The sequence below is a fragment of the Mirounga leonina genome, unplaced genomic scaffold (assembly GCF_011800145.1).
Source record: "Mirounga leonina isolate KUSES-001 unplaced genomic scaffold, KU_Mleo_1.0 Mir_93, whole genome shotgun sequence".
Lineage (NCBI taxonomy): Eukaryota > Metazoa > Chordata > Mammalia > Carnivora > Phocidae > Mirounga > Mirounga leonina.
In genome coordinates, this window is record NW_023270854.1 from 26,257,257 (window position 1) to 26,271,642 (window position 14,386).

The 14,386-nt window shown below is 39.9% G+C and overlaps 1 protein-coding gene across 1 annotated transcript in view; it reads left to right on the forward strand.

The window, feature by feature from the left end:
- The window catches only part of SKOR2 (SKI family transcriptional corepressor 2), a 34,504-nt gene extending 26,976 nt beyond the window's left edge, over nt 1-7,528 (forward strand). The window contains exon 7 of the mRNA XM_034996032.1: nt 7,466-7,528. Coding sequence (XP_034851923.1) covers nt 7,466-7,528 — 63 coding nt within the window. The remainder of the gene's footprint in view (nt 1-7,465) is intronic.
- The last annotated feature ends 6,858 nt before the right edge of the window (nt 7,529-14,386 follow it).

Sequence of the window (14,386 nt, forward strand, 5' to 3'; positions counted from 1 at the left end):
GCTCGTGAGGTTTTTCCCCATTCTGGGAGCTGCGTTAAAAGTGCTACTTATGGGGACGCGTCTGCCTTCGGCTCAGGTCATGATCCCAGGGTCCTGGGATCGAGTCCCACATCAGGCTCCTTGCTCAGCAAAGAACCTGCTTCTCCCTCTGCTTGCCTCTGTCTCTCTCTCTCTGATAAATAAATAAAATCTTAAAAAAATATATTTATAAAAAAAAGTGCTACTTATGCTCTTAACACATCCGCTGGTTTTTATTGGCCTCAAGTACTGGTTAACATTCTCTGTTCTGAAAGCCACGTCAGCGTAAGATGCCTCTTAAACAGGACCTTTCTTCTTCTTTCGGTTTTGTTTGTGTTAGTTTTGTTTGCACCTAAAGTAATAGGAGGGGGTGGGGTGTAGAAGGATTTTTCTTAATTGATTGATAACTAAGCCCCCAAAGAGGTTAAAGAAAAATGTATCTACATTCTCAGCTTTTGATACCTAGGTAATAAGAGCTATTAATTACTTGCTGGGAATATGCTTATTGTTTTCTTTGTCCAAAGGACAAATTTATTTTTCTTTTTTAAGATTTTATTTTTAAGTTGTCTCTATACCCAATGTGGGGCTTGAACTCACCACCCTGAGATCAAGAATCACATGCTGGTTCAGCCTATCCTGCCAGGCACCCCGATCCAAAGGAAGAATTTAAGTATAGATTTGGAGACAGGGAGATGTAAAATTTTAAGACCTTACTGATTTTACACATCACTTTTAGACTCTTAAAACAAAAATTGCGACACATGCAACCAAAAATTTGTGATTTTGTGGGGTGGGGGGTCGAATATTGCAACATGGGCTTTAGGAAAGGGGACTAAGTATTTATTTCAGTGTCCCTGTTTAAGGTCAGTTATGTAACTTTAATGTCTTAATTCTCTTTGACATTCAGTTGCTTTAGTGAAAGAGGAAATGATACTGCCTCCATGTAATAAGCGGGCAGTATTAATAGAAGAAAAAATGGCTTTTGAGATATTTGGTACCTGGAAGATATAAACTGGTATTACTAAACATTTTTATTACACCGTATCACAAAATATTTTATCATCATATATTCATTTATCTAGACAAGTGTTATTAATTCAGATTTCTCTAGATACTAAATGGTTCCTGGTCACAAATTAAATTCTTTGGGAGAAGCTAGAAATAGTTCCCCCAGTCCTGTAGGTACCATATAATTTCTGAAATCCACAAAAGCACATCCAGGACAACAACATGAAAACAAATGTAATAGACATGATTTGTCCCTCCTTCTTCTTCTCTTGTGTTTCCTGCCGTAAGACTGGAAGGGTCTTCACAGTGCCTCCAATACCTAGCATTGGTGTTTAGCATCAAATGGCTATCAATAAACATTTGCTGAATGAATCACCATCCAGGGATGACCTCTGACTCAACTCTGATACTCTCATAGAGTGGTCCTCTTAATTCTTTTCCAAATTTCCCTGGCTTGTCCCTGATTTCCTCAAATTTTCTTTTGTGCTAAGAAACTACTACTAAAATGACTAAGGAAAGCCATACTGGTGAATTATGGGAAGCACTGTCCTTGGGACCCACAGACACAAGCTGGAAGGTCTGCAAACTTTAGTTCAAGACTACTCCCGGGCGCCTGGGTGGCTCAGTCATTAAGTGTATGCCTTCGGCTCAGGTCATGATCCTGGGGTCCTGGGATCGAGTCCCACATCATGCTCCCTGCTCGGCGGGAAGCCTGCTTCTCCCTCTCCCACTCTCCCTGCTTGTGTTCCCTCTCTTGCTGTCTCTCCCTCTGTCAAATAACTAAATAAAATCTTAAAAAAAAAAAAAGAAAGAAAGACTACTCCCATATAGTCCATTAAGTGTCAGTTCCTCAGCCAAAGGAACTCGTTGTAAGGTCTAATCTAGCGCCCTGATAGGGATATAGTAAGGCCCAGGTGTGTAATCAACATGAAATGCTCCTGCTTGTCATCAAAAGCTATGCCAGTATGAGTGATCAATTTCATGGCACACCCCTTCCCAAAGCAGTACCTCTAATAGTAGGATTTTCAAGTCCTGATGGCTAGATAGATTTTTGTGCAAGAAGGACCTGTGTTCACCTTATACCATCTGCTTTGGAATTGAGGCAGCAAACTCAAGGTTACCTGAACAGAAATTTATCTAATCTTTTATTCAGCTTGTTTTATTTACTAAAGTACTTGGCGGGGGGGTGCTAATGTCTTTAGAAAATTCTACCTAAAAATTTTCAAGATGTTGCTAGGTCTCACAATTATTCACTTTCTCAGTATTTTTAGTTGAATGATCTAATTCATCAGTAAATATGGTTACATGTTTTGCTTCCTAGGAATAGGGCAATTCACTCAGAATTATCTGATTGTATTATATTTAAATTATTTTATATTTAAGGTTTACAGAGCATATATTACAGAAGAGTCATTTGCCTACAGAATAGGCATTTTTTTCCCCTTTAGATGAAATAAAAACCCATCCCATCCTGCAGAAATGGAGAATTCAGATATATTAAAGCCATCATATTTTATAACAATTCCCATAGACCCAAAATGCATTTATCCTATGCTGTTACACAGTGTTCTTATCCAAAAGATTATATTGAAAGCATCTCGGGTATCATTGCTATAGAAAGAAAACTTATAAATTTCTTTGGCTTCTGCATTTTTAGATTCTCCACTGACTATAATTTCTGCACCACCGCTTCCTTTTTCAGTTTGTTAAATGCGAAGTGTTGATGACTATACAGTCAAATAATTGACTCTCTTTGTACATTTATAAATGAATGTGCGTTTCTCTCAATGTGAGATTTAAAGCGTATGCAGTTTATTTAACATTTATACATGGGCAACAAGATAACTTTTTTTTAATAGCTTATAATCAGAATTTATAGTACTTCACACAGTTTGTGTTAAAGTCCTCAACCCCTGCCCTGGGTTTTCAAGCCCTTACAATGTTTTCTTTACTAAGCTAGAGTTATTTATACAAACAAAGAAATATATTCTTCTCACTATGAACCAAATGCAAAAGATTTAAAATTTAACAAGTTCATGAAAATGTTAGTGTGCAGTATAGCACAGAACAAAAAATTTTCTCATTCACAAGGGGATTGTGATTCTAGGAAAACTTTGTTCGATTTTGAAAACAAAACCTATCACCCTGTACAATTAAGAAGAAGGTGAAGAAGATAAATGCAGGGTTACATATCAATGATATCTAAATTTTTAAAAATTAAAAAAAGAGGGCGCCTGGGTGGCTCAGTTGGTTAAGCGACTGCCTTCGGCTCAGGTCATGATCCTGGAGTCCCTGGATCGAGTCCCGCATCGGGCTCCCTGCTCGGCGGGGAGTCTGCTTCTCCCTCTGACCCTCCTCCCTCTCATGCTCTCTGTCTCTCATTCTCTCTGTCTCAAATAAATAAATAAAATCTTTTAAAAAAATAAATAAAAATTAAAAAAAGAAGCTGAAGGGCGCCTGGGTGGCTCAGTTGGTTAAGCGACTGCCTTCAGCTCAGGTCATGATCCCAGGGTCCTGGGATCGAGTCCCACATCGGGCTCCCTGCTCTGCGGGAAGCTTGCCTATCCCTCTCCCTCTCCCCCTGCTTGTGTTCCCTCTCTCGCTGTGTCTCTCTCTGTCAAATAAATAAAATCTTTAAAAAAAAAAAAAAAGAAGCTGAAGATATTTTACTCAGTGTATAACCTCTTGATTAAGGTTTTTCCAAGGACTGAAATATAATTTACACATTATGATGCCTTGATAACTTTTTTCAGGGATAATTTGGCAACAGTGTTTTTCGATCAAGTACCTCTGTGTAGCAGCTACTGCTGTAGGTTTGTCGAAGACATTCTCTTCTTTAGTCATAATTCTTGCAGGACCTTGTGAAGCTGCAAAAGAGAGCTTGTGATAAATGGCTCAACCCCGATTGACATCCTTCCAACTTGCTGGATTGCTAGTAAGAGGCCCATCGATGGAGAAAATGTGCTAGTCTCAAAGTGCCCTCTGCTGTTTTCTCCAGAACACTGCAGACCCACACAGCCCCCGGAAGCTGGTCTCAAAAGTTCTTCATTAAAAGCCTCAATTAAAATAGCACTCAATCAGTAGATTTAGTACTAATGTTTCGTTCACTGTGGACTTGTAAAAAAGCAATTTACAACTTCCCGATGGTGGGAGCACAGTGCTTCTTCGAAGGGAAAAGAGCGAGGTCTTTATTGTTGCTGGAGGGGCCCTCCCTCTTTGGCAAGGGCACAGATCTTCAGTGATAGGGTCTTTCCTTGGAGATTCTCCAGGATTCATTAGGATGGGAATTTGCTCAGACTTCTACCGTCTCCACCCAGAGAGTTTTTAAAACATGGTCTACATGCTCTTTAAAAGGTAGATAGAACAATTACTGTTCGGCACTATGTTTTTAGGAAAAGCTCCCTAGGCCACTAGAGGATTTTGCTTTTGTGGCTAAATATGCAAGAAAAGAAGGTCCCTACAAGTCAGACAAAGTGATGCTGCCTTAACATTCTCCAGCAGCAGACAGACTTTGACTACAGTGGGTCCTTTTCCCGTTATTGATCGATTGCCATGCATCTTGACAAGGCAATCACAGTTCCCTGGTTATGTGGCCTTCTCTTCTTTCTCCTTTTGACACGTTAACCCACCTGAATGTCTGAGGTCAGGCTAATTCTTTCTTGGCACAAACTAGGAAGTTATCCTTTTATACTTTTGATAGACTAACACCAACTAGGTAATTAATTTAGAATTTATATAACTGAGGGATTTTTTTCTTTGTCCATGCCAATCTTGGTGATTTCTAAGCTGGTCAAAATGAAAAAAAAAAAAAAGGTTTTATAAGTTCTAGTACAGGAAATTTACATGGAATAATTAGCTCAAATGGAGCCTCTAGGAGCCTGAGCTCCCAAGTTGGGGAGTGCTTGCCGAGGTCTCTGTGAATCCACTGTTGCATTTCATGGAACCTAAATAACTGTCAATTGTAAGAGGCACCATTACTTGACGTATCACAAGAAAAGAAATTTCCAGCTATAATTCTAAGATATCGTCAATTATAAGACATCTAATCTCAGAGATGTTAAAACGGGAGGGGAAAAATGCATTTTAGAATCAAGGAAATAGGGTAATTTCCATGAACAGTTGAGCCATGTGCTAGTATATTCTTTATCATTCATGATTTAGGACTTAGCATTGATGAAGAAACACGATTTTCAGCTCACAACCTTATGCTTTTTGGTCTTTGTTTTTGTTTGGCTTTTATTTCATTTTGTTTTAATGAAATGAGTGCAACAATGTTTGAGTGGGGGTGATTCTTCAAACAGATTTAAATTCCCATCTGGAGGTTTGGGACTCAAATGCAGAAATATCCTTTTTTCCCCTGCCGAGTCCTTTTTCTCTTTTCCTTCTCAGTTTCCCACCTTAATAAAATGCTACATTGTTATTTCTGGTGGAAAAAAAAAAAGAGAAAAGGGAGAGAGGGAGGGAGGAAGGAAGGAAAGAAAAAGGCATTCTGACATAGATCTGAAAGCATTGTCCTTCAGGCCCTTTTCTTTGGGTTAGAATGAGTAGTTTATTGGCTTTGATGAGACAGCCCAAGGTGATGTCAACTTATGTAGTGTCTGGGATGGAACAGATGCTTTCTAAATCGTTGTGGCATCGAATCTTGGTATCGAGGACTTTCTCTAAATGTGAGTGTGGCGCAAACACATTGTATTAGGTAATTCCTCATACCCAGAGGCTTACATCATTTCTACTTCTTATCCTAAATAATAAAATTCCATTCGAGGCTCTGTTGTATCATGCATCTAAAGAGAGAGGTGATCCATGTGTTTTGGCATATCACAACACGCACCGTGATGGAAAACGCGTGTCTCTGTTAACAGCAGGTATAGCATGAGCTGGAGTGAGAAGAAGAGGTAACTAGAGTAGGTCCCTATGTTACTGTTCTTGTCACAGTTGTCCAGTTCATCTCAGCTCACGTCCTAAAATGTGAGATTGGGACTCTGAACTTTTTATGGCACTAACTGAATGAATCATTAATTTATTGCTGTTGTCTGTGGCCTTTAGCAGATATGTGCCTGTTAGATGCATCCATGTTGTATTTGTGTATCAAAATAGTGAGATGACTGTGTTAGTCTTCTCTTTTTTTTTTTTCCTGCCATTAAAAAGCATGATTCAACTGGCCAGTTATTATGGCACAATGGTCCAGCTAATCTTAGTCACTCACATCATTGCAGATTCATAGTTCCTTCCCAGTAGAAAAGGCTCATATTTATGGATGGTGGATCAGGAGAACAAAGCACAAATATGCTGGAAATGTGGGGAACGTATATGTATCAGTATTCAAAAGCATTGCCTAATCAGATGAAAATAATTGCACTTCCCTCGCTGCTTTTATGTAATAGCCATATTTCACGTTACATTCTAGAAGGCTGGATATTCACTTCTTTAAATATAAAATAGGTTCAAATCTTTAGAGTCCTGAGTTTAGCTTTATCATGATGAAGGTAAGTAACATAATGATAGAATACCTTAACTGGGGTTAATGAAGAGGAAAATCTAAATAAAACATGTAATGCAATTTCAGCCATTTGAATCTTCTAATGAAAAGTAACATATCAAATGGGATAGGCTTTCGTTCAAAGTCCCAGCACTGAAAAGTACTTTTCAAGTTTATCCAGGTAGCATCCTCAGGGGTCTTATTTTCCACTCAGTGCAATTATTTCTGATGCTTCTTAGTAGTTATTGGGAAATTACCCAGAGTAATAATTCATGTTCAGTTCATCTTATTTGTGATTTATAATGACAGCATATTTTGTCACTGTAATTAAATGAAAGATAGCATTGAACTAGTTCTTTTTTTTTTTTTAAAGATTTTATTTATTTGTTTATTTGATGGAGAGAGAGACAGCGAGAGAGGGAACACAGGCAGGGGGAGTGGTAGAGGGAGAAGCAGGCTCTCCGCCGATCAGGGAGCCCGATGCGGGGCTCGATCCCAGGACCCTGGGATCATGACCTGAGCCGAAGGCAGATGCTTAATGACTGAGCCACCCAGGCGCCCCTGAACTAGTTCTTAATCACATCCTTGTCTCTTTATTTTGGACGTACATTATAACATCGTAAGTTTCATTTTCATACCTAAATAAAAAAAAATAGTATCATATTATTAAATGCAAATTTAAAAAAATTCTGAAAGTGAAATGTCATATACTGACCTCAGAGACTAGCTCTAGCAAGAGTCCGGTGTGATCACCAGTTCTGTCCTTGATACTCTTTTTAACAGGCCTTAGGAATTGCTATAACCTGGAAGCTTCATACTATTGATGATCGGATGGAGACCTTTTCTCCTTAGGGGGGGACTCACTGGCATTCAAATTTTTAGGCATGATGAAGGGTCTCTATATGCATCTGTCTTTAAATTTAGCTTATCTGGATAGTTTTGCTTATTTTTATCTTACAGATCCCCTATGCAGCAAGCTTGATCAGGAAAGAAAAGCTTGGTGCCCATCTCAGCAAAAGCTAAAAGGTAAGCTTACCAGACGAAAGAGATTTTCCTGAACTCGGAATTCTTATTGCTCAGCCTTGTTCTTTATTTGGTGTATTCACAATAGCCCAAGGGATTAGTAAAGTTGCATCCCGTGTTTCAGCCGATATATGGATGAACTTTGTTATTCCCAGGCATGGGACTTCCTAAGTGAGTGGCCGTATGCATTTTATAGATTCCTTGGAAAATTCCTAAAACTAAGGAAATTCTCTACTCCTCTTCAGAAGCAATCTTCACTCGGTTTTGAGGTTTTCTGTTCTCTATGGTTCTCCCTGACACCCCGATTACTGCCCCTCCACATGAAAGTGGCATGTCAGCAATCACAGTTACTGTGCCTCATCTTCTCTGCCTCTCCTTTGCTTCTGAAAGTCTTCCCGAAATCTGGCTTCCAGGGAGCTACTGACAGATGGTGATGTGAACAATTGCAGGCAATGTGGACCTTTGAGAACATCCGCTGTAGGAAGAGTCATTCATTCTTTCCCTAAACCAATCATTGTTTCTCTAGAGCTGAAGCCAGGTTCAAGGCCACATCCCTGGCAATGATTTAAAAGACAAATACTCTGGGCTCCTAAGGCAAGGAAGACAGTAAAAATTCAATAACTGTAGTCAGAACAGACCTAAACATTTCAAAAGCAACTTTTTGATTACATAGAAGACATATATAATTGTTAGAATAGAAGGGATATAAAAACTATGGCTTGTTGGTTCTGTAACAATACATTAGGTTGACCTAACAACTGGAATTGCTAAATCAGGAAAAAACTCAGATGTCAGAGGGAGCATTTGTAAGTGCTCATGGCCAACTAGGATTGCGGTCATTTATCAGTTTGACCTGTTCCCATCAGAATCATTCTTCCCAGGCCTTCCCTCTGGAACATGTTTTCAACTTAATAGAATTTATTGGCAAAAAGAATTCTGTACAACAGCGGCTTGTGGTTCCCTTTCTTTCTTTCACATCTCTCTCTGCATATCACAACCCTCCTCCATCTTTGTACAAATGACAATCCCACTTCTTGTCATCATCTTTATTAGTGATAATCTTCAGCATTTTTCTTAAGTAATGATAATTATGTCACCCACATTTCATCAGGAGCTCAAAAATCTCCCCAAGATGGTCTCTCATTCATATGCGTTCCCTTAATTTTACACACAAGGAACTGAGGTATGGAGAAGAGAGATGTGATGTTTTAGGTCCATGTTGCAAAGCTAGGAAGAGATTCTAGGGCTCCTGACTTTAGATCCAGTGCCATCTTGCTCCTAATGCATGTACTTCCTGTCCTCTGTGAGTAGATGTTTCCGCAAGAGAGACAATCAAATAATAAGCCATTGTGTTTCCATCTCCATGAAGTCATACACAAGTGGGCCTGTGAGTTGGCTCTGTTCCATATATGCAGGTATTCTTCTTAAGCCTGAAGTTGATGTTGGGCATTTCTTTTTCATTAGAGTAGACAGGTTTGTACCAGTTGTGTGAAATGAATAATTTTAGAACAGATTTCACTAAATCTTAACTCAGACTATGAAGGTAATCAAGGCAAGAATCACCCAAATAATCTCATAGGTATAATTTGAAAATATCAAAGTAATTTTCTTTCAAGTTAAAGAGAATATATTAGGATGTGTTCTTTTTAAATAACATTTTTATGAAAGTGTGTTATACTTTCATCAAGTCATACAAGTCACGAACTCAACAAATCAAAATTCAGTAGATTTTCACAAGAAGAACTCACTTAGGTTTCCAGCACCCAGACAGCCTCCCTGTACCCCTGCCCAGGTATTACCCCACCCAACAAAGATCAGCTTCACCTGATTTTGAGCTTTAGTAAAGAACATTGTACAGAATGTTCTCTGGTATCTGGCTTCTTTTACTCCACGTTTATGAGATTTATCCATTAGAATGTAGTCTGATTTCCACTCAGGAACTTCAGTAAACTCTCTTTTTACTCCTTCTGATTCCCCAACTCATCTTGTCTGCTTAAAATGAACTGCTCTTGCACCTACAAAATGAAGACTCACTGCCCAGAAACCATGCCTCTGATGATGACATCGAGTACAGCTAGGTGGAAAAAAAAAAAAAAAGATTGATTTGTGTTTAGTAACTAATGCTTCCTTCATGCTGATTTTGTTTCCATCCTTGCAGACAACAGGGATTTCTCTAAGTAGACCCTGGTGCTTTCAGAAGATTAGTGGTTACTTAAATGCTGAGCTAAATCAGCCAAGCAGAGAATCACGACCATATTGTTAGAGGCAGTATTTGATTCTCAACATGCCAACCCTGCAAGGAATTGCCCCAAGAGAGATTACAAAATAAAAATCATTACACCAAGGGAGAGAGACAAATTCTGCCTTGCTGAGTGACCACAGGTTTCCAAATTAGGGACTGATGCATTAATGTCTTATGCAAGAGTGACCCTTAAGGTAGTGTGCTGTGTTCTTGCCACCCAGTGGATTCCAATATGACTATTAAGAGGAGGAAGCTTTTCAAAACCACAGGCAATCCACTTAATAAGCCGAACAAGTATTGCCACATATCACTGCTCTACAAATCTTTTTTGCCCTACGTTAGGACAGAAGAAATTCCATGTTGAGTCGAATAAAGGTCCACCCAGACGAGGATACTAACTGTGTAATTCCATTAGAAGAGCCAAACTGTTGTTCTTAACAATACCAGACTTGAAATTTAGGCACATGCACTGCATGCACTTAGCTTTGCCTTGATAACTCCTTAAAGACCCATTACCCATGGATTTATCTAAACCTTTCTTCAACCTAGGCATAGTTCCCTTTGGGGCAATGAATTCTATTTGTTTAGCTACCAGCTGTGTTAAGTGTAGTTTGCTTTCTTTATTTTCAAACTACCTCCTAAAACAAGCCCTGGTAGATTAGCCATTGGACTACTTTGTATATTTGTTTCATTGTAAGCTCACAAGTACAATGGAAATGATTTGAAAAAAATATTTCAAAATGTTGTGTGTATTATACTTGCATCTAAGACTGTTTTGAACCCCAGAATTACTCCTGACAGTCTCTCTGTTTCTATGACCCATGTCTTGCTTAGATACCCAATGTAATCTTTGTGAAATCTATATTCCCAAAGACGTGCCATGATGTCGACACTAATTTAACTATCACTTTGCATTCTTTTTCTTCCAAGCACCTTTTAAGATTTTATTTATTTATTTTAGAGAGAATGAGAGAGAGAGAGCCCGAGTGGGGTGAGGGGCAGAGGGAGAAACAGACTCCCTGCTGAGCAGGGAGCCTGATGTGGGGCTGGAACCCAGGACTCCGAGGTCATGACCTAAGCCAAGGCAGACGCTTAACTGACTGAGCCACCCAGGCGCCCCCCCCCAAGCACCTTTTGACATTATACAAATGTCCTCCATGTAGCTGGTTGAAGCACCCAGGTCTTTCAGTCATTTTATACAAGTGGAAAGTGGATCATGGGAAATGACTTGTTCATAGTCATAGAGAAACTCGTGACCAAGCCAGAAATAATAATAACTATCATTTCTTGAGCCAGGCTCAAGCATATCTAATTATGCCAGATACCAGGCTAAATTCTTTGCCACATTATCTATCTCTTTTGACCCTTACAACTCTATAAGGTAGATTCTATTATTATCCCCATTCCTACCTGGGAACATTGAGGTTCAGTGAGGTCACTTAGCTAACAAGTGACAGAGCCAGGATTCAATCCAGGTCTATTTGACTCTATTACACTTCTCTGTCTCCCAACGATCGCTGGGCCAGTTTGGAAGGAGTCTGCCTTCTAAGTCTGACACTACCTCCCTATGTTTTCTTGAGTGGAATATCATGTAATCTCTTTGAGGCTCACTCTCATCTATAAACTGTGGGTGGCCAAGCCTGATAAAAGTTTCTGTCAGGTCTAAAATGTTGACTATCATTCTTGCATACCAGACTTCTGCCATACTCTCCTTCCTTTCCCATAAAGGGGCTGCTTTTATTAAAATATGCTCAAGAGCACCCTAGGGCATGATCAACCTACTTTTCCCCATGTCTGCATTTTCTTCATCACAAATGGCTACTTGGCATACTTCTGGAGAGGTTGAGAATTTTTCTTCCTGTACTAAGAGTATCTACCTCTTTGGTAAACTCCTGCTATTTTTATTTCAGTTCTGGAATAATTACTACAAAAATAATAACATGAAAAAGCTCTTAAAAGGATATAGAGGGATTGTAATAGAACACTCCGTGTCTTCCTTTTGTATAGATCAAAGACAAAGGGAAGGAATAGCATATCCATTTCTTTCATCTGTAGTCAGACATAGAAGACCAGGTTCTTTCAAGAGTCTCCATTGAAAACAACAACGTGCTCCTACTCTGCTCAATGCTTTGTGTCAATTATCTTATTTAATCTCCAAAGCAACCCATTGAGAGAAGGACTGCTATTTTCACTGTATTCTACAGCTGAGAAAACTGACCTGCAGAGAGCTGAGTACGTGGTCTGTGGTCTCACTGGGAGCACACAGCAGGATTTGAGCCCAGCTGCCTGGCTCTGCCTCCTGCACTTCATCTGCTCTCCTCTGATTCATACCCGGAGATCGGGGCCTAATTCACATCCTCTATTATCCATTATAAATATGCAGTTAATAGCCAATCCAATGGTTTTGTTGATGTTGAATCACAAAACTCCAGTCATGCTTCTACTGTTGCCCTAACACCTCAGGACAAGAAAAATAGATGTAACAGGCTGTCCAGCCAAAGGCAGCAGGGCACTGGTGCATGAAATTCTGTCTGCCCCTTTCACCGCAGGCTGTCTTAAGCAAACCAGAGCTTCTAGAACCCCGCAAACATGGCATTACTGTAAAGAAGGCATAGCAAACCAGCACACTCTGATGTAATCGTTCTAGCTTGGCTCAATGTCCACGGAGATGTATAAACGAAGATGGCAGGCAAATAGATGTAAAAAAGAAGATGCTTTCATAGTCACTGTTGAAACATCTTATCCACACGGTACTAAAAATGTCTTCTCTCAGGATATACTAAATGCCACTTGATGTGTTTTGTATGGTGCTGAAGTCCTCATTCCGTGCTTTTTGTCTTCTCCCAGGTGCACAGAACCACTTACTCTTGTTCTCTTGTAAGATACAGCCTGCCACTGAGCACTTCTGACCCACATAAAGACTGCGAATTGAAAGGGCTTGGGAATCCAATACAAAATCAGGTTCGGGAGAACCCAAGGACAAGTGACCTCAAAGCAGCATGGACAACCATGGAAAATAGACTGTAGCGGCCATTCATTAGTGGGGGGAGGGGGGCGCCAACCAGAGCAGCCAATGCTTGTCGCATCTTTTGGTGGAACCAAAGTTTAAGTCTTTGTGTTTTTCAAGGCCAACTGAACCCAGAGCGTGGGAGTGTTGTTAGCCAACCGGAATGGGAAATCCGTGGACGGCCCCAAGTGATCTCAGTGCTGCCCATGTGGAGAGAGCGGCTTTGCAAGACTGTCTGTTGCGTTTGAAGAAGTGATTCTTGGTGGAAACACAAGACCTGTCCTAGGAGTGGGGATCACGTTTCGACAGCTGGGACGGTGTCAGCCGTACAAACCCGCTTTTCACAGCAAACTGGACAGACTTTCATGTGGCCCCTTCCTCTCTGGTATTTTGCCTGCTGTATGAATGAAGATTGTATTCCTCTGGAAATATTTTACAGTTTAATATTGAGTGTAATTAAGAATATAATCATGTTATCAAAAATGGTATTTAACTCTGTTGTAGTTTCTTTAACATTCATGTGGATAAAAAAAAGTCTATAATAAAAAAACTATGAAGTAATAGTGGTGTTCATGTAGTTAAATACACATTTGATTGGGGGCGACTAATAGAAATGAGTACTTTTTAGAATTATTTTGACATAAAATATTTGAATAAATTATTTTTGAAAATGGAATTCCTTCAAAAATGATGATTAAAGTCTAGGTTAGCCTTTGGCCACTGTCAGCAGCTGGAGTCCTCCCCATGATGTTAGGATCTTTGTATGGCCAAGGGAAGCTTCTGTATTCCTGCTAAGTCTTCTGATAGTGTTGGTGATGGTGTTGATATTGTGCCTCCCTCCTTACTATGATGTGGAATCAAAGTCCAAGATCCCTTTCTTTTTTAAAAGATTTATTGATTTATTTTAGAGAGAGAAAAAGAGAGAGCGACTGTGGAGGGAGAGGCAAAAGGAGAGGGAGAGAGAGAATCCTCAAGGAGACTCCCCACTGAGTGTGGAGCCCAATGCAGAGCTTCATCCCATGACCCGAGATCATGACCTCAGCTGAAATCAAGAGTCAGATGCTTAACCAACTGAGCCACCCAAGTGCCCCCCAAGATCCTTGTATGCCAAACATTCTGCCTCTCAGATGAGATAGAAGGACCAAAATGGTGACTCCTTTGAGGCCAGGATTTCTAAGGTCTTGCTGAGTTGCACAGAAATCTACTGCGGAAGACCTCTTACCATGAGATTGCCAAAGACCATCCTAACTGAAGAGGCACTTTGCCAGTGCCATTCTTGACAGATTTCAAAAGCATACCATGATATTTGATACTTTTCCCCTACCATCTTCATTATCATGAACTATCAAAAAAAAAGCTTCACAATTTACCCTTGAGATAAATTTTCTTACCTTTGGCTGTCACATCAAGAACCCAAAGGAGAGCTACTCATTAGTGATTTTCTTCCTAGCCCATGCAGGACAGGAAGCCAGTCAGAGAAGGGATCTAACCAGGTCCTGGAATCTGAGGATGGGTTCCTAGTGATTACTAGTAGAAAATAATATGAGGATGCTGTGACTGACCACACAGGGCAGAATGCTCTCTCTGAGGTGTTCTGGCCTGAGTCTGA